This window comes from Haliotis asinina, chromosome 1 (genome assembly GCF_037392515.1).
Source record: "Haliotis asinina isolate JCU_RB_2024 chromosome 1, JCU_Hal_asi_v2, whole genome shotgun sequence".
Taxonomy (NCBI): Eukaryota; Metazoa; Mollusca; class Gastropoda; order Lepetellida; family Haliotidae; genus Haliotis; species Haliotis asinina.
The window spans coordinates 94,098,614-94,125,679 of record NC_090280.1 but is presented as its reverse complement, the minus strand read 5'-3'; the positions used below and the strand labels follow the sequence as shown (position 1 = coordinate 94,125,679).

Here is a 27,066-nt window from a genome sequence, read left to right as displayed (position 1 = left end):
GCACAGACAACCGCCACAGAGCTGGGATCAAGCATCAATTTACGCAACTTGGATATGATGACATGCGTCAATCAAGTCCGCGAGCCTGACTACCCGATCCAGTTAGTCGTCTTTTAGACAATTATGGATTACCGAACATCAATTCTCACCCAGATCTTCACGGGTCCTGCATTTAGAGAACGGTCGTTATCGCAAGTACATTTGCTTTTGTCGTGAATTCAGTATGATTTCACCGACCCCAAATCCACTCTAACGTGCCACTGCCCAAACATGCAGACATCGGATGGCGGTGTGTGCTTGCCGTAGACCGCCCATTCCCCATCTGTGACACAACCATGAAGTCATACTCACACCCAACTACACCAGACATCCACCATGTTCACATCACAACCTTCCATTCCCCATCTGTGAGACAACCATGAAGTCGTACTCTCATCAAACTAGACAAGACATTCGTCATGCTCACATCTCGACCTCCCATTCCCCATCTGTGCCACAACCATGAGGTCATGGGATGACAGCACAAGCAGACATTGAGACCTAGACTCCCACACTTTTGAACCAATGTACTTGTGAAACCTGTTCCTGTTTATCAGTAATTAAATACACAAAGACTGCAAAAAAGTTGATAACATTTTATTAATATATTAGAATACACTGCATATGCTGAGGAGGCACATGGTAAGGGTCTCAGCTGGGCAAATGACTGGCTGCAGCACTGTTCTCCAACACATAGTTTCCAGTGTGGCACTGCACACAGAGTACGCTTCAACGCACACAGAGTACATGTTTCCACACTGTAATTCAAGTTTCCACAAGCATTTAGCATATGTTCAACATATGATGTGCATTACAGGGACACATAGAGGACACACAGTGTATCCAAACACTATAAAATGCAGTTTACAGGCACATAATGCATTTGCATATACACACATTGCGAGGTCTCGTGCAGACACGCTGTACAAAACACTGTTAAGCCAAAAAGCATGAAATTGTCATCAAGACATTATCTCACTATATTAAAAAAAATATACCATTAAACCTTTGATAGGGATGAGTGTGTGAGACATAAATATATGCAGCTGCAGCATTATCAATTCAACTTTAAATTTAGTGGAGTGAGTGAACTAGATTTTATCCCACTCTTGGCAATATTCAACCAATATTATGGTGGACACCAGCAAAAAACTTCAAACTGGTTTCGAAAGTGGGGAATTGAACCACCATTGCCACAAAGAGCAAACACTTTGACTACAATCCTACTCTCCCTGTATCTCTGTACTGTAGCAATGTAACAGTTCCATACAGTCCCTATCGAACATTGATTAGTATATACATATGCTTCAAGCATGGGAGTAGTGGTGAAAGCTGCAATAGTAATACATTGTATAGAGTACTGACAAGCTGCAAGACAGCAATAGTTATACTGGACTCATCCTTGTCAAACAGGGACATTTTTCTCCATACAGATCTAAGAGTAATGCTTATAATCATCATAAAAAATATGTTATCATTTACAAGAAGCTGATACTTGATCCCATTAATAGGGATTGGGTAAGGCAGGGGCCCTGGACCATTTAGCACATTACAATAAAAAAAAATGACCCATTAAAATTTTGAAGTTTCCTATTGATACAAGGGCACTGGCTCATTCTAATTTCAGAAAATGGCCCACTGTCAAAGTTCTCTATCCCAATCCCTGCATTATGTGATAGATAATCTGATTCTCATACTGACTTCAACAATCTCTAATGAGTATCTTCAGTAACAGCAATTAGCATCCCAGTGCCATTTAGTATGTGGTCAAATGTAACATGTTATGTTTGAGATTACTTTCTCAGTAAGTCGGCTGTGGCTGAGTGGGTTAGACTGACTTTGAGTGCTTGCAATTTGGGGCCTGACACTGTGGGTGTGGGTTCATATTCCAGATGGGACAAAACCCAAGAAAAATACTAGAATCAGTAATTTAATGGCAAAGTGTAATCCCAAAATAAATATGTCTTAAATTAGCATAACATTTCTTGATTGACAAACTTGATTCCATCGTATCTATCTGCAATTATCACCATGTTTCACCATTAGCATCCAGCTATCTTGATTGACAGTGACCTGTATTCATATTGTAAAACAGAACAAAACTTTAAATGAAAGACATATTTTGGGCTAAGCCCTAGTTTATTGAAGACTACCATCATAGGAAATTTTAATATATGTTTAAACACTGAATAAAACAGGTATGCTTTTGTGGATCTACAATATTACCTCACAATGGAACTGAGCCACAGCTGGACGCCTTGTCCACATGACCAAAGAGGTTAACCCAGTCAGCCAGCTGACAAGGTAAGGATGTCATCTGTGGGATGACTTGATGCCATACTATGTACCTGTACTACGCTTTCACAACATTTGAAATGGGTTTTATTTGCCTGTCTGACTAACAATACATGCAACATACAAATCCACTTAATGAACATATCCTGAACAAAATGTTAGCAATCTTGCCAACTTTTGAGAATACTTTCTAAAAGTCTATGAGAAAAAAAGACCCCAAAGTAGTTATGTACCCCAATATTTGTTTGGTTCAGAATTTAAATGTTGATTTAAACTGCCACATTGCAATAAGTCCAAGAATCAAAATAAATGCAACCTAATTCATGTATGATTTCATAGACTGTTATTTTTGTTAATATGGAAAATGGTTACAGCTCTCAAATTTAAAGAGATTGCTTTCAGATTACAGATTATGTAAACCTACCAAATACCAAAAGAATAAAAAGAGATATATGTGTATTCAAGAATATAAAACTGGCGTTGTGGGCATGTTAGCAAAATCATCAGTGTAAATATTTTTAAGTTATTATTATAATATTACTACATTAAAACACAAAAAGAACTTTTTTTTGTATTCTAAAGAAACTTAAAATGATAAAATGTGGAGTCAAAACATATTAAAATGTACGTCAAACCTCAATATGTAGAATGGGTCATGTGATGAGGTAACTAGGTCATGTGACCAATAAACAGACTATCATCTTACCTAATAGTCATGTGACCATTGGTTGAATCAACACAGATACAAATCCACAATCTTGACAAAAATTAACACATATCTACAAAAAATAAAATGAAAAAAACATGACAGTCCAAAACAGTACCGATAATTAAGGGGAACAAACTGTTTTTTGTCAATTAATCCTAAACATTTCTGGAAAATTAAAAATATTATTAAACGTCAAATTACAGATGCTACTGGCACATCTGGTATGTCATTCTGATCACATTGATTCTGCACACTTAAAATGAAGCTGTAGTACACAAAGCTGGGGGCTTAAAGCACTAACTATTCAAAATTTGGGGAAAAGGGCTGCAAGAATTGTTTGGAGTGAGGAAATGTTTTTTATTTTCTTTACATCAGAACATTCTGGAAAAAAACATTTAGCCTGAATTTCTTTGTTTTTGAAAAATAGCCCATAACATGAAAAAATATTCTGTAAAAACAACAAATTTGTGACCATCTTATAAAGAAAATATTTGTAACCAAAGATACATCCTGTTGCCAAAACTCCCCATCCCCCACCTATTGTTTGGTCCATCTCTATGTAAGTTGAAAGGAGTATTGCAGATCAAACTGATCCTGAATATATTTAACATGATATAAAATATATGCAATAATAACAACACAAGAATATACATACAACTCATAACAATACACATCTTGATGTTCCTCCATCACTGACTAGATCATTCGTCACTTTGTCACAAGCAAAGATAACTTAAGGTACTCGGAAATGATATCACTTCTCTGAGGTCAGCTTTCAGATCAGGAACATGGATATGATTTTGAAAATGTAATGAAAAAATTGCTCCATTTCAACCAGCAGAAAATGGGTACCAGGTGATATGTCATTTGACTACCAACTCTCACACCTTGGGTTAACAGGCCAGTAATATCCATTGTGTAGGACAGGCTTGGAGTTCAGCACTCTAGAAGAGGCTTTCTCATTATGTTTATTAATATCATTATTATTTCACAACTAGTTCCAATTATTCCAGAATGAGTATGGATGTCTTGAGTCATCACTACAATGACACCTAATTCATATTCTCAGACAATGTAACATGCAATACTGACTTGAATATATCGATTCATTCTACATTCCTGTACCATTTCACACTGATTCATATTTAATCAATTCCTTGGTCAACTCTGAGTCATTTTGTAATTTGTTTGCTGACATGAATGATTCAAATTGACACACTGGTACTGAGAGATATTTTCATTCAAAACATGAACACAGATGTATTCAGTAAACCTTTACCATATATTTTTATGACCTACGAATGATAACCGTAAATAATTGCTGCACAATACATATCATATCTTGAATAAATTCATGTATGTCATGTTAGGAGATAGCTGTAGCTAAGAATGATTATTTGGGACTGCAACTAACTGAAATATCCAAGGTGAATACAATATAAATGAGTCATACTAGATAGCACTGAAGACAAGTAACAAAAACCAACCAATCTGTGGCTGACATCAGTAAAAGTATATCAGCTGAGAAGTGGTTTGAAGGATAAAGTGTTTGTGTTTAAATGATTGTGGTTAATTGGAAAACTGCTTAATAATCAGGTTGCAAACCAAATTATTTCATATTACACAAGTCATTTCAAAACTTGTTATACATTGTATATTAATTACTCTATCTTATCAGTGGTATGAACAACACTAGTCACTTCTGAAGCTGAACAGCACCAACAATAAAGCGCAGAACTAAACTGATACGGAATATATGATATGAAAAAATATGATATAGTTTTTCATACTGATTATGTGATAAAAAATATACTAGTATGAATCCTGGTAATGGCGTAAATAACTAACATCAAAATATTCCAGTATAGAAGCAGTAAAGCAACGTACCATTTACATATGTAAACCACCAAACACAAGTAAATACAGTTGACGTAATTGGTGTGTCCTTATTATCATGTTGTCATTATTTGGCGTAAGTTCATGACCATACAAACTGAATATAAACACCCAGGGACCAATAGTACAAGATACCACAGACACATAGGAAAGGACATGCTAGGACATATAGGAAAGGACACCCTTGGACTAACAGGAAGAGACACCCTAGGAACAGTAGGACACGGCACCCAAGGACGGGGCATCCAAGGACCAATAGGGATGGACACACTTGGACTACAGTACATAAATCCTTCGACCAATAGGAAAGGACACCCATGGACCAATGGGACATGAATTGAAGGACCAAACAGTACAGAACACCAGGTACCAATGGTATAGGACACCTCAGGAGAACTTAGAGGGATAGTACAGGGTATCCTTGGATCAGTAGATACACTGGATGAATAATTCAGGACACAATGCTACAATACTAAATGGGGAACTGGTTTGAGGCACCCGAGGACCAATAATACAAGAATGTCTGGACCACTAGTACATGGTTCCATGGGCCAACTGGACAACAGCTGGGACACCTAGTGCACGACATCCTAAGACCACTCAGACCTAGGGTCAATGTTACAGTACATGTTGCACCAATTCCGGCACCAATAGCATGAACACCCTAGGACCAATCAGGACACCTAGGTCCAACAGCTGATGATGCACCAATGGTACCAGACAGCGAAGAACATATGATAAAGTAACCCCAAAAAATACCCATAATATATTTTTCAAAGAAGCTCCACAATATGAATGAGTCTTTTTAATAATTCTGATTAAAGAAATGGCCTAAGGTTCAGCTCAGGTGATGAAATATGACATGATAGAGCAAACACAACAAAAAAATGACAAATTATGCAGATGAACCACAGGAAAGCAAATAACAAGCACAGAATTGTCTAAAATGGAACTGTTTGAACCAAACTGTTAAAGAGTTGGGTTTACACTTTTGTCAATGTTCAGCTGCTACCAGAGCTAACTGCTGTTACCTTAGGTATAAACCACACTGAAGCATGCAGTAATGGGGCTGTATTTTGTCCGTTTCTTTGAATCTGGACACATGGATTTGAACCACATGATGTGTGATACAACTCACACTGCTATCCCATGTCACCTTAGTGTCACTATCTCCCTTTTGGTCTGCATATAGGGAGGTGAACAACACAGCTGGCTTGAGCTCATTTCTCAAAATATTTCCTAAATATTGACTGGCAGTAACAAATTCTGTCAAACTATTAGTCGTTGTTTAGTGCCACACTCAGCAATATTCTAGCCATATGGTGTCAGGCTTTGAATAAAGGAGTCTGGAGAAGACAATCCAGCGATCAACAGCATGAACATCAATTTATGGATCTTGGATGCTATGTAGCAGATACGTAAGTAGGAATATGGAATTTGCATAAAAGACATACACTCACAGATCTCGCATAATTGCCCATACGGCAACAATATCACAAGGTTTCAAAATCCATGGCTATCAAAATAAACATCAGCTTCACAAAATACTAGAAACTGTCACAAAAGAATCAAAACATTTCAAGCATGGCATAGTACAAATATACATATACATACATAAATATTCTTATATAAAACTTACACAAAAACATTGTTGCGTATAAATATTAAACATGATTCACACATAAATACCCAGTGTTTCTAGCACTTGAGTTGTGACACAATTAAAAAATGATGGGTCACAAAATATATATAAATTATCATTTACAAAAAATGTTAGAGTTTTTCACAGTTTTAAGGCGCATGTGATAAAGGGCATGTTGTATACAATGAATTTATTGAACGGTTACCTAGCAACGATAGTTGTCATGGTTCCAGAAAAAAAGTAAAAAAGTGATTCACTCCAGTGACAAGTAAAGCTTGCACTAGATCTATGTCCAAGGTGAGCCACATTCATCATCTATCATGGATTCCACCAAATCTCAATTTCAGCAAGATGATCTTATAATACCCCCATTTGACAGTAACAGTGCTTTCTGGCTTCATCAAGTGATACAGATCAAAGATTGGATGTTTAGTTTGTTCCTCATCACCACACTCAGCAACATTCCAGCTACATGCCATTGGTCTGTAAATAATGATGTCAGGACCATATTATCCCGTGATCAACAGCATGAGCACTGATCTACACAACTGAGATGGGGAGACGTGTCAACCAAGTCATCGAGTCTGACCCCCGATCCTTCTAGTCACCTCTTGTGACAAGCATGGGCTACTGAAGATCAGTTCTAACACAGATCTTCACGGATATGGAGGTCTAAGACACTTGTCACTTTAGTGAAACCTATAAACAAGGAAGGGGTGCTGACATATCTGGAACCAATCTGGCAAGACAATATTCAAACACATGATCACAGGGTTCTGGAGGCCCCAAGGGAACCAACTCTGCATAGCTAATTGCAGGAACTGAACATATTAAACAACACTATCACAATTATTGACATAAAGGTCTTGGATTATCCCCATGTCTCTCTCAACATCATGTCTTTGACAACAATTGTCTTACGAAACATTCTAAAAAGAGCATGGATTAAGCCGATGAAATGCTCTCAATATTTTAAGAGCATGATTACTTTACAACTATATATTATATCGCACTGAAAAGCTCTTACAGTGCAACATCTATCACAGTTGCTGCGCCATGATTAGCTATAGACACAGTTTAGTAAGGCCCAACCAATTCTATTTCTTGCTTTATGGATCCGGTAGTAAGAAAACAATAAAAATAATGATGATAAAAAAAAATCCCTGCTCAAAAACATAAAATCCCTATGCTTATATTGGACTTAGTGGTCAAAGCTGTACTATCCATACATGCTTAGTAACATGCCAGAAGTATTATTTTGTTACATTAAAGGGGAATTACTTTGACTGGTGAGTCTATTATTTTCCTTCTTGCATTTAAGTTCTCTGAGGACAAAAATCTGGAAAAACAAGAAAAAAGTCTGGCCTAAGTGTATAAACTATAATAACACAAGTATGAACACGAAAGACAAGGTTTGAAAATATCAATTATACCAAAATTCTGCATACTGTCAAACCATTTCCTTCTGTATCAAAGAAAATGCCCATCCATAGGTTGGGAATCGTGGAAAGAGAACTCAAAGAAATCAGCTTCAACAACATTAACAGAAAGTACTTTGAATGAAAATTTGAAATTTTGGGTGCAAAGATGACTGTATATCACATCCCAAAATAAACATACTAGCTGATGAAATATGTTCAGAACTTCAGAAAAATCAGCTCCCTATTGAGGTTTAGAGAACAGAGAGAAAAGTACAATACAGTTTTTAAACATATGGAAGTTGGCTAGCTTAAATTAAATTATTTTCACTAAGTTAGGCCAAACCAATTTTACTTCTTGTTTTACAGGTCATGTTTTTTTCAAGAATAAGAAAAAATAGAAAGAATTTTCCCTGCTAAAAATAAAATCCTAAAGTTTTTATTGGCCAATTCATAAACTGTCTAAAGTTATAAGCTTTTGGAATTCAAAAGGAATATTATTTTGACTGTTGATCTTTTCCCCTCCTTCCCTTAGGTTTTCTGAGGATACAAAATCTGTAGAACAAGAAAAAACTTGGTCTGGTCTTAAAAGAAAATTTGGTAAAAAATTCAGGGAAATAGTCACAGGTTATCTGAGAGGTTTTAATGATTTCTCATCTTCAATCAGGTTACGAAAACAGGTTGAGTGAATGAATTGATTTTGAAGTAATCAGTCTCCAAAACATAAGGCTTTAACAATAAATGGTGTAAATCTTGGTAAAATACATCAAACAGGTAGAGCACCACTAATTCTACTTACATTGCAATAGCTACTATCCCCTGGTGAATAACAATCGTCTGATAATGATAAGTAAGTATCTTTTGCCAATGACTTCCCAGACATCCAAATGGTATGATGGTACGTCCATCTTGAGAAATATATATATGAAAAAGTTCTCTACAGGAAACATGGTGCATTAGATACAGATTAAGAAATGATATTAATGGTAAATGCAGATATTTCTAATGAATACATGGAAGATTTTGATACATGTACAAAATTAGAAGAGGGATGGTGCAATTTCTTTTCTATCCACATTTTAAGATTCTCCTGATTTTACCTGAACAAACACTGAGAGAAAAAAAATCTACTGTCCATATTTTCTGATAAAAGATTTCAGGTGAAAATTGAACAGTATACTGCCTCTATATATTTTGGTTTCAAAGAATACATGAATATTTGAAGGTTATTTGCTAATAATTTCTTCAGTAGTTTTACATCAATGTCTGCCAAAGCACTGCACCCCTGGTGGTGAAATGCTGAAATTTAGGGGAAGATAACCCAGTTTATGTTGACATGGGACAATGGAAGCATGAAAATGGACTGACATCAATAGACAATAAGGCTGACTTAGAGTTCTGTACATACATCAATAGATAGGGCAGTATCAGATTAAAACAGTAACAGCAAGACCTGCTTGACAACCACCTGCAACAATACAAGTGACTTTTAGGTCCCTTTATTAAGTGTATATTCATTGCGATTGTAAACTGAAGTCAATAGCCGACTGCATAGTCCATTCACAGAATACACCAGCTGCATACTTTCAGTGTGTTTCCGTGACAATCTGTAAAACGAGTTCCATGGCAGTGCGTCATCACTCGTTACTTCAATGGTGGGGCCACCTGCAAATAGATAAAACCTAATAAAGCAGGATCTGATTTAGGAGATGTTAACCTACTTGCTCCGGGTGCAACCTAAGATAAAAACCTAGTTGCACCAGAAAAACTCCAGCTGTACAGCTTTAACTATTGCAATATGCAATGAAAGAAGTATGCTTGTGAATTATTTAGATGTTAAGAAGAAAAATGAGCTGACATAATGCTTATAAAAGTTAGATGTATTTATGATTTATTTCTCGAAAGTAGACTTGCACTTTGTTCAAGTTAGACAAATAACTAGGTTGCACTTTGTAATATTATGATACAATAGTGCAAGTAACAAAAGAACTAAAGTGAGCCCTGTAGAGATACGTAAATATTCATGCTAGGACTAAGAAGAGAAGAGGAAAGGAGAGAAAAGAAGACGAGCAAGAGGAAGAAAGCAGAAAAGATATGATAGTAGCATAAAGAAGAAAAGAGAAGAGGCGTCACTTCTGAAACACTGTAGCATAGGTCAAGTTTCACGCACCAAGTTGTACCATACCTCATTTCCTCAGCTTTATTAATTTTTGCATCCATCATGCTTTAAATTTGATTTGATTTGATTTGAGAGAGAGAGAGAGAGAGAGAGAGAGAGAGAGAGAGAGACAGAGAGAATAACATTTAATTGTTCCAACTTTATTTCAAGAAGTTATAAACTTCCATTACTTTGTGTTCATGAACCCATATTTGTTGCCAAAAGACATGCACGTGTGATTCTATTTATCATGCAAACCTAATTTTCACAGCCTGTTATAAATCAATGTAAAATGTGCAAACCAGTAAACTTTAAAAACATTCAGGAGCGTCATCACTTGGATGATCACACGTTTATAAATGCACATCTGTGGTTACCATAGTAACGCTAGCTATCACCTCAAACTGCTGGAATATCATTGATATATTCTGTTATCTGACTGACATTCTGAGGACATATTTGCAATGTTTTGCTTGAGCCGACTTTGCCATAATTATTTTTCTGTTAGGAAGTGTACTTGTTTGAGCTGACTTTGCCATAATTATTTTTCTGTTAGGAAGTGTAATTGTTTGAGCTGACTTTGCCATAAATATTTTTCTGTCAGGAAGTGTACTTGTTTGAGCTGACATTGCCATAATTATTTTTCTGTTGGGAAGTGTAATTGTTTGAGCTGACATTGCCATAATTATTTTTCTGTCAGGAAGTGTACTTGTTTGAGCTGACACTGCCATAATTATTTTTCTGTCAGGAAGTGTACTTGTTTGAGCTGACTTTGCCATAATTATTTTTCTGTTGGGAAGTGTACTTGTTTGAGTTCGGTTGGACATAGTCACAGTCAATTAAAAAGTCTAACTGCTTCTGTTAATATTTTTAAATGTCTAGACGCAGGTGAAGCTATGTCTGAAATACTGCAGAGGTGTTTGGACTGTAATCTTTGAGATGTCATCATACTCTCAGCACCACTTAACAAAATGCTGTATGTTGGAGAGAGTGAAGTTTATTTTTACGCCTCATTCAGCAATATTCCTGTTAAATCGAGTCTGGACCAGACAATCCAGTGACCCACAGCAAAAGCATCAATCTATGAAAGTGGGATACGATGACATGTGTCAACCCAATCCTGTTAGTCGCCTCTTACAACAAGCATGGGTTGGTTAAAATCAATTCTACCCAGATCTTTACGGGTCACTGCTCTAAAAGAATTGCCAGAAACATCTTTTCTTCAGAGGTAATAGTAAGCAAGCTAGGTTTTGAATGTTCATGAAATGGCTGATTTCATCATGACTCAAGAAGAAGGTTTAACCTATGACGCATGAGTATATTAAGGAGTATACTAAACTAAAACCACAACTTCCTCTGCGGAAGGTTTAAACTATGATGACTGCTTCCATAAAGTGATAACATGGTATGAACATTGCTAACTTTAAAAGGAAATTGTAATGGCTTATGGTTTCAAGTAAAACGGTTTCAGGCATAATAACTTTAGACAGTAAAGCAATGATCAATTTTCTCAAGGTGAGATTAAGATATTACAATGCCATTCATCAAGAAAATTGAGAAAAAATTAATAGAACCTTCAAATCTTCCACATCCCTAGTATAAGTACAGTGAGCAACTGATTTCAATGTTTGTGTCCAAACACAGATCAAGGTGGTGACATGTGGGTGAGCGAGTGAGTTAATATACTGAGCAGCTAAATGAACCTTCAAAAAAGTAAGCATTTATTTTCTTAACTTAAATACTGTAAAATCATTTATTTTCGCGCGGCTTAATTTTCGCGAAAACAGAAAATTTGACTAATTCACGTGGTTTAATTTTCGCGCATCATCAAAGTACAGAAATCACGAGAGTATAACACAGGTAACTGTAAACTGTAAAGAAAACACTGACCCTAGCTGTCGTCCTGTCACCTGCCTAATTAGCTGGGGAAACATGGGCCTTCTGCTACATTGAGACACGCAATGGAGCACTGAAGAATCCATGTTGAGATTTGCGTAAGAAATCATTGACCTATGTGACCTCGACCCGTGACGCGCTCGGCCAATCAGCTACTCAGAAAGCTCTGTGCACGTGTACCAGTATTGTCAAACCACTACATGCGCAATGGATTATCCAGACCTACGACAACATATCCAAGAGGAAGGATTTAATCCAAAGCGGATTTCGCCAAGCTGGACTTTCGGACTAATTCACTAGTAGCAGGTGACCTGACATTTTTAATTTAGTAAAGTCGTGTGTATCGTGTCAATCAGAGACACTGAAAATGACGTGTTGAATCAACTATTTAATTTGTTTTTATGTATCTTTTTGTTTCACTGAGTCATGAATGAATGACGTGTATTTGTAGTCAAATTACTAGCAATACAAAACTAAAACTCAAAGCTCTTTGTTTGTTTTTATTTCCACAATTTATCATAATTATTCGCGGAGGTTTTATTTTCGTGGATAATTTTTTTGCGTGAAAAGCGCGAAAATTAAACCCCCGCGAATAATAATGATTTTACAGTACTCAAAAAGCCAGAGTTGTGTTTCTTTAGCTGTTCACTGTATTTTATGCCACAAAAATGTGGTGACAAAGAAGGGCAGTGCAACTTACCACACACAGCTGTCCATTCTTGCCCTTTTTGATGCTGTAGATCTGACCCTTGGTGAACTCTATACAACCCTGCTTACCACTGGCTAGGTCATGGTTGATGCTGAAACACAGACAGGGATATGAACACCAGCTTGAAAGGGATATCAGGGATACAGACAGGATATCAACACAAGTTTGACAGACAGGGATATCAACACTAGTCTGAGAGACAGGGATATCAACATTAGCTTGACAGGCATAGATACCAGTGCTACAGACAGGGATATCAACATTAGCTTGACAGACAGGGATATCAGGGCTACAGACAGGATTATCAACATTAGCTTGACAGACAGGGATATCAACATTAGCTTGTCAGGCAGGGATATCAACACTAGTCTGAGAGACAGGGATATCAACACTAGCTTGACAGGCATAGATACCAGGGCTACAGACAGGGATATCAACATTAGCTTGACAGACAGGGATATCAACACTAGCTTGACAGACAGGGATATCAACATTACCTTCAAAGACAGGGATATCAACATTAGCTTGACAGACAGGGATATCAACACTAGCTTGACAGACAGGGATATCAACACTAGCCTGACAGGCATAGATACCAGGGCTACAGACAGGGATATCAACATTAGCTTGACAGCCATAGATACCAGGGCTACAGACAGGGATATCAACATTAGCTTGACAGACAGGGATATCAACACTAGTCTGGGTGACAGGGATATCAACACTAGCTAGACAGACAGGGATACCAGGGCTACAGACAGGGATATCAACACTAGCTTGACAGGCATAGATACCAGGGCTACAGACAGGGATATCAACACTAGCTTGACAGGCATAGATACCAGGGCTACAGACAGGGATATCAACATTAGCTTGACAGACAGGGATATCAACACTAGCTTGACAAACAGGGATATCAACAGTAGCTTGACAGCCATAGATACCAGGGCTACAGACAGGGATATCAACATTAGCTTGACAGACAGGGATATCAACACTAGCTTGACAGGCATAGATACCAGGGCTACAGACAGGGATATCAACATTAGCTTGACAGGCAGGGATATCAACATTAGCTTGACAGGCAGGGATATCAGGGCTACAGACAGGGATATCAACATTAGCTTGACAGACAGGGATATCAGGGCTACAGACAGGGATATCAAAACTAGCTTGACAGACAGGGATATCAACACTAGTCTGGGTGACAGGGATATCAACACTAGTTTGACAGACAGGGATACCAGGGCTACAGACAGGGATATCAAAACTACCTTGACAGGATTATCTGGGATACAGACAGGGGTATCAACATTAGCTTGACAAGAAGGAATTGCACCACTAGTTTGACAGACATGGATATCAACATTAGCTTGACAGACAGGGATATCAACAATAGCTTGACAGACAGGGATAGCTGGGATACAGACAGGATATCAACTCTACCTTGATAGGCAGGGACATCAACACAAGCTTTAAAGATAAGGATATCAACACTTGTCAAAAAGACAGGGATATCAATATCAGACGATAATCAAGATACAGTCTCACCTTCCCTCTGTGGCGACCTTGACAACATCTGTCTTGTTGCCGGCCATGGCTATTTTGGTGATGGCTTCAATAGCATAGTCACTCTGCAGTATCAGATCTCCCTAAAAAAACCCAGAAATATTGAACAAAGGTCCAATCAGATTTAACCCAGTTAGACAGATGTATCACCCCATCACTGAAGCGGATTCTCTGAATGAATTTGTACGATAAACACAGGACTCTGCAATATTCCAACTGTATGGCGGTGGTCCGTAAATAATTCCCTCTGTCTCGTTGCTTAATCATTTTGTGTCACTCTTTAAATTATCCTGCCATTTTAAAGTAAGCAAGTCTAATCTAGTGATCGATATATTGAGCAATAATCCAAGGGGTCTGATGACCAAAGTCACAAAGTCTGACCACTCAATCCATTCACTACATTAACCACTTTGCAGGAGACCAGAATCATCTTTTCTTAGTCTTTTCTTTCCAAATGATGGCATCAGGAAATAGGGATAGGAACTCTTTGCAGGGAAGACCTGCACAGCACTTCTGGGCAAATCTTGGATTCATGATCAGGACACTGGATCCTGACACAGTTAAGGAACATAACTGTACACAAAATTGTGGCATTACAGACCACTGCGGTACCTGGCTTGGAGAAAGAAGTGTATGGGGGCTGAGAAACAATGGGCTGGGTCAACAAGATCAATCTCAGCTTCAGTGACGCTGTAACACATTCATTGTAATTGTCGAAATGGTTTGAAAGCCATTATATACAACAGCAGGTGTAAGCTCTATATCATTTATACATTGAAATGGTGTTCAAGGTTGAGAGGCAGTAATATACCACAGATGATACATGCTCTAAGAGTTATATGAGGAAGTGTTAATGTTAATTTGTTCCTATCACAGAAACTGCTAGGAAAGAGTGGTTATAAAGCTCAGTATACAGACAATTAATTGTAACAATGTTAAGTGAAAATCTGCTCAGATGCATATAGAAAGCTAGCAATGTCAGTGTTTGTCTAAGCCTGTACTCATTTGGACTTCAGCAACCCATGCTTGTCGAAAGAGGTGACTAACAGGAATGGATGGTCAAGTTCGCTGACTTGGTTGATACATGTCATCATATACCAATTGTGTAGATTGATGCTCATGCTGTTGATCACTGGAGTGTCTGGTCCAGACTTAATTACTTACAGACTGCCAGCATACAGCAGCAATATTGCTGAGGGCAGGGATTAACTGTAAACGAGCCATATTCCAGCTATGAAACCTTATTTCTTGCGCGATGTGTATAATAATTAAGCCAGATGATCGAAACTTTGATCTACACAAACGGGTTACAATGGCACAAATCAACCTGGACAAAAGCCCTACCACCTATTTCCCTTGGTTTGCCTCTCACAAGAAAACGAAGACCAATTTTGGCCAAGAATCTGAAGATGGTTATGTCGACTATGTGTATAATAAAAGTCAGCTACTTAGAAATAACAACATGCATTCACTGATTCATTCTTATATTGACCAGATCAGCATTTTCTTGTAAAAAATGTTCATGAGACAAGACAGAAACTGAAATTTCATTAATCTCTGGGATGAGGAAAGAACAACACTGATACACTACAACATGCAGGAACAAAGGCAGTTGGTGTGAAGTAATCGAATCCTAAAGCATTGAACAATTGTTTTCTTTCTTTGACTGTTTAATCCCAAAACACAACTGGTATAAGAACAGTTATGAGGACAGATGTGTGGACAGGTGTAAGGGCAGGTATGATGACAAGTGAGTGGATAGGTGTATTGGCAGTTTTGAGCACAGGTATGAGAACAGGTGTGTGGATATTGTATGAGGATAGCTATGAGGACAGGTGCAAATGAGGGCACTTATACAGACAGGTGTGAGGACAGAGAGGGACAAAAGATGAGGTTCAAGGCAAAGTGTGAGGTAAAAGGGCAGGTGAAGGGACAGAAGAAAAAACGGTGTGAGAATGAGCAAGGACGGGTGGCAGATGTGTGTGAAACAAGTATACAAAGTGAGGAATACAAAGAAACATCATGAAAAAAGCAGAAGCAGAGCAGGTCCACAAGCAAGGTACAACATAAAACAGTTGTGTAACATCACACATTCCCAGGCAGGTAAATTACAAGCATGAGCAGGTAAGCTAACTGGAAAAGCCACAGTGTAAACAGGTAAAGCATAGCTCAAAATATTGTGATGAAACAATCTACACATTTCATGCTAACATGAAGCACTTGATGAAAATTTCCACATTTAATATATGTCCAAAAAAAAATGTAATGGTTTTTGTGAAAGTAACCAAACTGTCGCCATTGAAGAAAACAACGCTGTAACTGTAGAAAGATGCAGAAACTTAATGTAGAAACTACAAACTAAAATTCCATCTAAACATTGAAATAGCAGCAGTTCATTCCAGCATGTATTCTAGGCCTCCATGTCTTTCAATGGCCGTTCTCCATGCAACACTAATCAGACAATATCGCGGCTCAAACCTTGTGGGCCTCCGTGTCATCGTCCTCCGGTTCACACTTAGAGGACATAAATATGGAAGTTGTAAATGTCCGAAGAAAAAATGACATTGTATTTTCAACAAACCACTTCATTCCTGCCGCAGGTTATGAGTCAAGGGAGACAATGTTGATAAGTACCGTATTCTATCTCATGCTGTAATATTAACATGCGTTGGTCGTATCCTAAATGGTAATATGGCAAGGCAGTTAACTATGTCGATAAGTACCATATTATATCTCACAGTGAAATATTTTCACTGTCATGACCAAATACAGTAATGTGGGACATTGAACAAGCACACAAACATCTTGTGTTTTGGCTGCACTGAATAAAAATTCCATTACTTCTTGGTGAAAATTCCCAGTTCCCATGTGGAAACCAGAACTATTATTTATTACCAGTATATAATTTCAAGACGTCATCCAGAGTTAGTCCTAACCTTTACTACTATAAGTCACTCCTAAACAATTACACTAAAACATCATTCAAATATTTACAAATTAAAGGCTTAATACCCTTAATCCAACCACACTAAACTTTTAACATGGCACTTGTATTATGTACGAGTCAGTTTTGTTTTATGACCCTTTCAGCAATTTTCCAGCAATATTACAGCATCAGAACCAGAAATGAGCTTCAATGAGTGTACCAATGTTGGGAATCGAACATAAGTCTTCAGCATGTACTGTATATGAACAATGGTCACAATGTATGACGCTAGCTACAGCTGTACAATGTGCAACAAGACACGAGCTGGGTATCAATAGGTAAGGAAGGATCACACAGGATGAGAGGCACGCCTACAAAGTAATTATCATCATACATCTAGCATAATGCTGAATAAAGTACAAGGAACAACAGGATGTCAGGAATTAGTTCAAGGATAACACTATTCTACATCAAGCTTCAGATCTTTAAGGATTTCATTAATAATGCATCAAGAAGTAGTTATTCTACATTAGTATGAATTCTTTATCAAGATGTAGTAAGTCAAGGTTGTCATCAATTTTACATCAAGGTGTAGTTCATACAAGCTGTTATTAGTTCCACATCAAGATGTAACTCTTCAAAGTTGCAATAGTTCTACACCATGATGCAATTTTCAAGGATGTCATTAATTCTATATCAAAATGCAGTTTTCAAGGATCTCATTAATTCTACATCAAGATGCAATTAATTCAAGGATGTCATAATTATTACACCATGAATCAGTTCTCAAGACATCTGTTTTCTATATCGATATATATCAAGACTGCAAAAATATTTTAAAAAATCAATAGTCCGAACTTTTATCTCAAGGAAGACAATCTTTCTGTACCTTTGACCCATTCTCTGCTAGTGAGACGACCACAACAAACAAGCCGTCAGTGTAGGGGCTGGCCAGGATTCCTGCAACATAAACAAAAGAAATGGACTCCAGTACCTCCATGCTTGAGGTAACAGGCGACTAACGGGATCAGGTGGTCAGGCTCACTTAGTTGACACATGTCATTGTATTCCAGCTGCATGAGTTGATGCTCATGTTGTTGATCACTGGATTGTCCTGTTCAGACTTTCAATATTTACAGACTGCCAACATACAACAATCAATCAACCAATCAATCAATCATTCAACCAACCAACCAACCAACCAACCAACCAACCAATTAATCAACCCACCCATCCACCCACCCACCAACCAACCAACCAATTAGAAGCAGCCTTCTGATAGAAAGCCTACTAACTTTCCTTATAAATAATGGTCTCTTTCATCTACAATGACAGTTGTGCAGAAGCAACTGACATACTCCATTCTTAGTTTTTTGTATATTATCATCCAGCCGGGCTAATGGTTTCCTCACCTGTTATTTGTGAGTACGAGAGTTTGTCCTTCACCTTGAAGTCTTTCTCGTTAAGGACATAAACATTCTTGTCTGTGACGATGAGGATTCTTGCTCGCTGTTTGTAACCATGACGATCATACTTGCTGACTGCTGCACAATACTGGAGCAAGTATCAGAATCAGGATAATTATTCCACATTCCTGAAAACTACTTTCATGAAAATAAAGACATGACTTCCCTGCCAAAGGTACCACTTAAAAACTTCTTTGCACAAAAAATTTTTCCTTAATAAATGGTCCAATCTAAGTGACCTACATGCATAACAGTGTCTAATTTACTTTTCAGAAGAAGTGGGCCCTTGGCCCGTGGTTAATTGAAATAGTGGGACATTTGCCATTGTAGGTGGGTCATAAGAAAAGACAAGGGAGACATTCACTTTGCAATTTTAATGAATTTGTTATGCAAAAAGCTGTTCAGTTGTATCAATTAAAGTGATAATTTAAATTAAGTTGCTGCCTTTTATTACAACGAATGATATTTTTCACTGCCATTTTCACTTGACCCTTCAGCCATTCAGCTTGGAGAACAAGTTTATGATTGGCACTATCGGCATGTCTCTTGAGCATGCAAAGTACGAAAATTATCAGTTCCATCAGTAAAAAGTTATGCTTTCCATTTTTCAGTTATTTCATCTACACACTCTCTTTTCAACTTCAGTTACCGCCCTTTGATATAGACCTGGGAAATACACTGGTTGGGGATGTAACTCTTAATGTACAACCAAATGGCATGACTTAAATAAGCTACGTATTATAAGCTCCATGCATTGATTTAGGCACAGCATTAGATGTGGGGAAATCGCGTACAGCACTGCGGGGATTATGAATGCTGATTTATCACCTGGAATTGTGAAAATAAGTTGCAAATATTAAACAGTTTGGAGAGGTATGTTTTTCCATGATTGATGTGAGTCAAAATATTTTTAGAGTGCACCAATCAGCCCCACCAGGTTAAGGAATGGTGCGTCATTTTTAACTATCATGCGCGGATGGCTCAAGGGCGTGGTCTAAATCAGACTCTGGCATAAGCATAATGACTTTCACAGGATCAACCTAATGAATCATTGCCATTCATAAGCAATCGGAATATATTGGTTGGACTCAGGCATGCATGTTGATGGCAATGATAAACAACATTCAAAGAACAGACAAGGACATTCTCAATGATGGTTAATACTAAAGGTTGAACTACAGAGTGGAATGGAACTATTTTTACATGAGTATAACTCGACTGGCATACGTTCTAATCTAAATAATCCTACTTAGTTATAAATAATCAAACATACTATGATAAATACGTCAGGTAGGCAGGTCTGCAATGGGCTCTATGGTGAAGACATATTGCAGAAAATACAGAAATTGTTCAGTTTTGAAAAAATCTTGAAAAGAAAATTCCTTTTCAAGTTTCAGGGTACATGTAATATGTGATTTTGCATAATTTAGGGTTTGGGGGTAATGCAGAAATAAGAAGTGTTCCTAATGATGTCTCAGGCTTGAACTGTTTAAAGTGTAATTTCAGCCACCTACCCTGACTGTCTCGTTTGGCTGCTTCACGTTGACGTCAAACATGCCGCTCTTCAGGGACTCATGGTGGGCAGCTGCAAGAAGCAAAATTGATAAAATCATGTTTGTCCAAGAAATATTACAAATCACAAGGGCTTAATGTTGAGCTCATAAGCTGAAGTGTTTTGTATCACTCGAGTGTGTGAATATTGTTTTCCGCCACTTTCAGCAGAAACAGAGAGGGTTTCCAGAAAGGGGATGCATACCTAGCATCCATGTGAGGAGTATCCTTGACAATCTCTAGGGTACACATTTCGATAATTCTTCACCACACCCTGGATGCATCTATGGCTATGGCGATAATTTTATTACCTCCCTTTGCTGGCTCCTCATTCTCACAGTAGCCAATCAGCTAAGCCACAGTTACAACCGAGCTTGTCAGAGTTAACAAATAGAGAGGTTGCTGCAGCAAAGGTTTGCTTGCAGTGCCACTCAGATTTGGGGGGGAAATGATACAGACAGACTGATAGGTCTGAAACCTAAAAAAATATACGCTAGAACTCCTATCCTCTTTCAGAATAGCTCTGCATCAATTGTGCTGCCAGGTTTTACTCCGTTAGATAATTTAAACAGCGAGATTGAGTTGTGATTGGTATGCTCATCTTCCCAGTGTAGACACTTGATTGGATAAAATGCTAACCAAGGGAGGTAATAAAATCATTGGGCACAGCTGCAGATGCATCCAGGGTATAGTGGAGGGTTTTCGCAACATATACTTTAGAGATTATCGAGGATGTGTGGGGAATGAACACAGGCTTTCTGACAGTAAAACACTTTAACGTTGATTAGGCTGCCCCACCACCCTTTATGTAGTACTGGGTGCATAGGATGGATTTTGATCCTGTGTGTGATACTTAAAGTACTAGTACAGGCTATTGAAACTGATCACAGAGATCGATAATCGATCTAAATATTGATCTAGTATCAATAATTATTGGAGAAGACGTTTCTACCACATATTTACTAACAAAACTGCATCTGAACATAATTTAGAAACAGAACAAGACAAAAAAAAATAACTTTGTGTATTGTGTAAATTAAAACTTTAATCTGTCCCAAAAGTTTATGTCTAATATTAACGGTGACACCATTTTCATAACAACAATCATCAATAATTTTTACCACTGGCAATAATTTCAATTACCAGACTTTTTTCACCAGTACTACAAAGTACACCATTTCACACCATCAACGCTCAATGTCCTCTGCATGCTTGAACCTGGTTCAGAACATTTTCCTGAGGATTATCGTGTCTCCTTTTGGAGCGAGTGAGTTTAGTTGTACCCTGCTTTCAGCAATATTCCAGCAATATCATGGCGGGAGACAACAGAAATGGGCCTCACACATTGTACCCATGTTGGGGATCGAATCTAGATCCCTACTGCACTGTCTCCTTTTGGAATCACATAGGTAATATATCTCACCCAGCCGGCTGTCAATAAACGGGTCCTTTACACTGAAGGGGTAGGACTCTTTCTTTCCCTTAAACAACTTCTCTGCTACCACCTTCTGCTGGAACTAAAGAACATGTTCATCATCAATATGGGCACTCATGCACAGATAACATACACAGATACTGTGAATAGTTTGTTAGAAGAAACATAAAACAAGATTAAAAATGCCTCCTGCCTCACAGTTTAGAAAAATTTGGATGACTGATTGACTGGTTGTTCTTTAAAGTGGCACTCAGCAATATTCCAGCTATATGGCACTGGTCTGTAAATAACGAGATAATCCAGTGATCAACAGCATGAGCATCTCCATAGGGATGAAAATCTAAAGACAGTTTCTTTATAATTGTTTACTGCCATAAGTCTCCAGCCACAAGACTACAATAACTGAATCTGGGTCTGATAATCTAGGGATAGATATTGTAAGACTTGATCCATGCCCTGACAGAATGACATATTTATCTTGTGACTTATCTTGCATTCATACAAAGTGATCTGGTTGTCAAATTTGAGAAAATATGACGTTGTCAATGTTTTATTTTTATGCTTTCAGAAAAATTGGGAAACTTTTTTACAGTAATTTTCTGCTGATTTTGTGCTGAATATCTGAGCTACTTGTTATAAATCCCTGAGCTAAGTCCGACAAACTGATCACCTGAATAAACTTGTCTTTTGTGTGGGGCATAGAGCTTTATTGTCTCTTCAATATGGCAAGCTTAATGCAAAGATGATCGTAAGTCCCATATTTACTGAGTAGGCGCAGCTTCAGAGCCAAGATCACTCGAATGGACATTGGGTGAGCAATTTTTACCCAGTATCCCGTTGGGTACTAGTGTGAAGTATGTATGTGAGTATGTGCTGGCATAGTATGTTCCAGGGTCTCATTCACAAAGTGTTGGTAGCATTATGACATATCGTGTCTCCATACGCTATCACAGGTTTACGAGTGTGGATATGGTTCAGGGTGCACTGCAAGTGATAGTTACCTGGAACTTCCTCTCCGGTGAGATTTTCTTTACATATTTGAGGACCATGTTCCTCATACATAGCTTGTTCAGGATTTCTGATGTCTGGAAGAAACAGAACAAGTAATTTTATCATAATGACCTGAGTGAGTGAGTTTAGTTTTACGCCACACTCAGCAATATTCCAGTCATATGATGGCAGTCTGTAAATAATTAAGTCTAGACCAGATAATTCAGTGATCAACAGCATAAGCATCGACCTGCGCAATTCAAAACTGATGACTGCATTGTAAGGACGGGAAAGCCATATTCACTCTGTGTGCCTAGCAGGCTGCAAGAATTGTATGATCCCCAGGGAGTTGAGACTGAGCCATTGTGATGGAAATCCAATGATTGGGGGAAAAAACAAAGCACCATTGAACGGTTGAACTGGCGAACTGGATATCAGCGCTATACAAATGTCTAGTATAATGTGTCTACCAAGTCAGCGAGCCTGACAACTCGATTCCATTAGTCGATTCCGTTAGCCAATAGTACGACAACCATAGTTGACTTTTGTGGCAAGACTTATCCTACCCCGCACGTTCACGGGTCCATAATGACCTAAAGGCGCTTCACTGCGAGATCAAATTGTAAGGAAAGAAGGTAAAGCTGTAGAAAATGGTACACAAATTAACCCCACCATAAACTGTTTCAAACAGACTGTGTGGCATGGCTGCCTGCTGGTACTGAGCCAATGTTCTTTTGTAAGTCACAAGAGGTACAAATTTATATCAAATTGACACAGGAACACAAGTCATTTCAGGATTTCTAAAAATGAAAAGCGACAAGTTATGGGATTCAGAAATCCAGACAACTGCTTATAATTCTAATGCCATAGTTGTGGTACTTAAGTCAACAGGGACTCATTCCTTAAAGCCTGACTTCAAGAGAGAACTGGTGGAAAGTGGAAATCCATGACAGGATAAATTTGGTTGTTAATTAGTGACAAGAAAATGGGATATGCAACTTCTGAAGTAAACAAGATGAGATATTTATCTTAACGGAATGGTAGGAGTAGAATCAGGTATCACCTCCACAAGGAGCTCTGGCGGCCGAGGCCACTTCTTGTCCAAGACATTCTTTGGCAGCGTTTCTCGCAGGCGTTGCAGGTAGTTGACTTTGGTGTATTTGATGAATTCTCTGTTCTCCTCACATGCTGGCCTCTTGCGGAGAATGAAGCCCTTGATAAATCTGAAATGGTGAGTGAGTGAGTGAGTGAGTGAGTGAGTGAGTGAGTGAGTGAGTGAGTGAGTGAGTGAGTGAGTAGGTTAGTGAGCGTGAGCAAGGTTTTACTCCAATCTGAATGACAAATTTCCCTAAAGACAATACCCTGGTTTGTAAAGATGCTTTTGTGTAAATATGTACAATGTGATGGTTTTTTAAACTTTCATGAGTACTTGTACTCCAGCAAGTCAAACCTGGTTTGTAATAGTGGCATAGTCTATTCACTTTAAGACAATATGCTAATTGTCTGGAACAAGTAAGTGAGAGAGAGTGAGAGAATGAGAGGGAGAGTATGGTTTTACGCCAGTTTTAGCATTATTCCAGCAATATAACATCTGGGGACACCAGAAAAGTACTTCATATGTTGTACCCATGTGGGGAATCAAGCCCAGGTCTTCATTGTGAGGAGACAGTCTTTAACCACTATACAACCCTATCACCCGACAATGACACGAAAACCAAACTGAAAGTTCATCCAGCAATTGTACACATTTTCATATATAACTGGCACTTGTGACTTCAAGTTCTCATAACATTTGTTTCCAGTTATTTGAATGTGTTAAAAAATGTTGCATATTCTAATCAGAAGTAGAAGAGAAAGACTAAAACGTGATTCCAGTGGGACTTGGGAGTAAGTGAGTGAGGGAGTTTAGTTTTATGCCACACTCGGCAATATTCCAGCTATATGGCAGCGGTCTGTAAATAATTGAGTCTGGACCAGACAATCCAGTGATCATCAGCATGCGCATCGATCTGTGCAATTGGGAACCGATGACATGTGTCAACCAAGTCAGCGAGTCTGACCACCCGATCCCGTCAGTCGCCTCTTACAACAAGCATGGCTTGTATTCTACCCTGGACCTTCACAGGTCAGTGGGACTTGGATGGTGACTCACTTCCTAAGCGCTTGTACAGCCCACTTCCTCCTCTGCAGCAGTCTCTGTGCCGCCACACGGCGCCAATGGCATTGCAGCAATATGGCTGAAACACAGCAATTAATTAGTGAGTGAGTGAGTGAGTGAGTGAGTGAGTGAGTGAGTGAGTGAGTGAGTGTGCTTTTACTCCGCTGAAAGCAGTTCTCCAACAAAGCCTTTTAAAAATAGTGAAGTGGATCCACATGCTTTTCCAGTTTCAAATGTAGAACTTTCAAACTTTTTCAGGTTTTCTTTATGCCCAAACTTTAGTCTAGACTTCCATTTAAAGTGGCTGAGTGGATTACATCACTGACTTTGTGTGCAGCATGCTCTTAGAATGTTCGTTTAGATCCAACACCTACAGAACTCAACCCCTTATATTGGACCAGTTCAAAAACTGCTCAATATTGTGTTTTCAGGTTGATGATGTGAGACATCCATACAACCAGACACACAAAATAAAACTTAATCCTTAAATGGAAACATCCACTCTTTATATTTTCAGCCAGAATTTTATAAACTAGGTGAACACCAACAAAAATTAAAACATGAAAAAAATGGTGGAAGACTTTTTGCATTTTTACTACTCAGATTATCAGTTAAATGTTGAAGGAAACAGTAAACTCAAAAGAAAGGAAGAAACAGGTACAAAAGTTTCTGGAAAGTGAAGATTGAGAAGATTAATTTCTTGTTCCATTTTCCAGTTGGTCATACCATTTCTACCAATATCTTTTGAGAAAATCAAAACATTTTGCAATTAGAACTTCTGTTCTTAATTTCAACCCACTTACCGTAACTATAGGGCAAAGACTCTGTACACCAAAGAAAGAAGATGGAGACATTCCAAACTTCTAAAACCTCTGTCCATATGAGAACTAGCTACTGTTTGACATGACACTCACCACTAACTCTCCACTTGAGGTACTTCTGTCTCTGTGCATAGCCTTTGTAGTTGGACTGGATGATGGTGGCTGTGGAAGGAGCACACAAACTCATCAGCATCTGTAACAACTTGCATCAACATCTGTAACAACCTCATCAGCATCTGTAACAACTTGCATCAACATCTGTGATAACCTCATCAACATCAGTAACAACTTGCATCAACATCTGAAACAACTTGCATCAACATCTGTAACATCTGTAACAACTTGCATCAACATCTGTAACAACTTGCATCAACATCTGTAACAACTTGCATCAACATCTGTGATAACCTCATCAACATCTGTAACAACTTGCATCAACATCTGAAACAACCTCATCAGCATCTGTAACAACTTGCATCAACATCTGTGATAACCTCATCAACATCAGTAACAACTTGCATCAACATCTGAAACAACTTGCATCAACATCTGTAACATCTGTAACAACTTGCATCAACATCTGTAACAACTTGCATCAACATCTGTAACAACTTGCATCAACATCTGTAACAACTTGCATCAACATCTGTAACAACCTGCACCAACATCTGTAGCAACTTGCACCAACATCTGTCGCAACTTGCACCAACATCTGTAACAACTTGCATCAACATCTGTAACAACTTGCAGAAAGACTATAACACTGTGCTAGTTCTAAACACTTTAAATGTGCTGTATGTTAAGGCTTACCAATGTCATGTTTCCTGACTTGGAAGGCATCCTCGGTGGCAAATAAGACACGTGGGAATCGGATGAAAAGCTTTGACCTGAGAAGAATGAAAAACAGCATTAAAGAGTAAGTTAGTTAGTTTAAAGCTATTTTGGTTTTGAACAGAATTCTTGTTACATGTAGGTGTTTCAGTTTGACGTGTGAGGAAAACCTGATGTGATGCCGGTCTCAAACAATTACCAAGTTGCTCAAACTCTCAAGCATAAGTAGCAACATACTGTGATTCAAACTCTCGATCTTAGGTTCCTAGTGCCTAAAGGACACAACTCTACAAAGCGAATTGGGTCACTTCAGGAGATGAGGCCACAGTATCCAAAAGGGCCAACAAATACATTCGGCCAGCTATGGACTATATGTATACTGTCATGTTTATTCAATCAGGTCCCATTAATAATCAGCAGCCACAGGCCTACCATACAAATAGTCAACAAATCATCAAAAATGAACTCGTATACACCAAAACAGAACAAACAGAACCATGAATCACTAGGAAAATAAACTTTCAAAACTGCAAAAATATCCCCTAAAACAGAAACAA

The 27,066-nt window shown here is 38.2% G+C and overlaps 1 protein-coding gene across 1 annotated transcript in view; it reads right to left on the bottom strand.

The window, feature by feature from the left end:
* Nucleotides 1-620: 620 nt before the first annotated feature.
* Nucleotides 621-27,066, bottom strand: part of LOC137255689 (unconventional myosin-Ic-like) — a 114,420-nt gene continuing 87,974 nt past the window's right edge. The window contains exons 20-31 of the mRNA XM_067793181.1: nt 26,489-26,565; nt 25,772-25,840; nt 24,852-24,936; nt 23,763-23,922; nt 22,711-22,794; nt 21,698-21,791; nt 20,238-20,308; nt 18,670-18,811; nt 18,147-18,217; nt 14,314-14,414; nt 12,754-12,853; nt 621-9,664 (exon numbers count right to left, since the gene is read on the bottom strand). Of these exons, the coding sequence (XP_067649282.1) occupies nt 9,644-9,664; nt 12,754-12,853; nt 14,314-14,414; nt 18,147-18,217; nt 18,670-18,811; nt 20,238-20,308; nt 21,698-21,791; nt 22,711-22,794; nt 23,763-23,922; nt 24,852-24,936; nt 25,772-25,840; nt 26,489-26,565 (1,075 nt within the window). The 3' untranslated portion in view covers nt 621-9,643. The remainder of the gene's footprint in view (nt 9,665-12,753; nt 12,854-14,313; nt 14,415-18,146; nt 18,218-18,669; nt 18,812-20,237; nt 20,309-21,697; nt 21,792-22,710; nt 22,795-23,762; nt 23,923-24,851; nt 24,937-25,771; nt 25,841-26,488; nt 26,566-27,066) is intronic.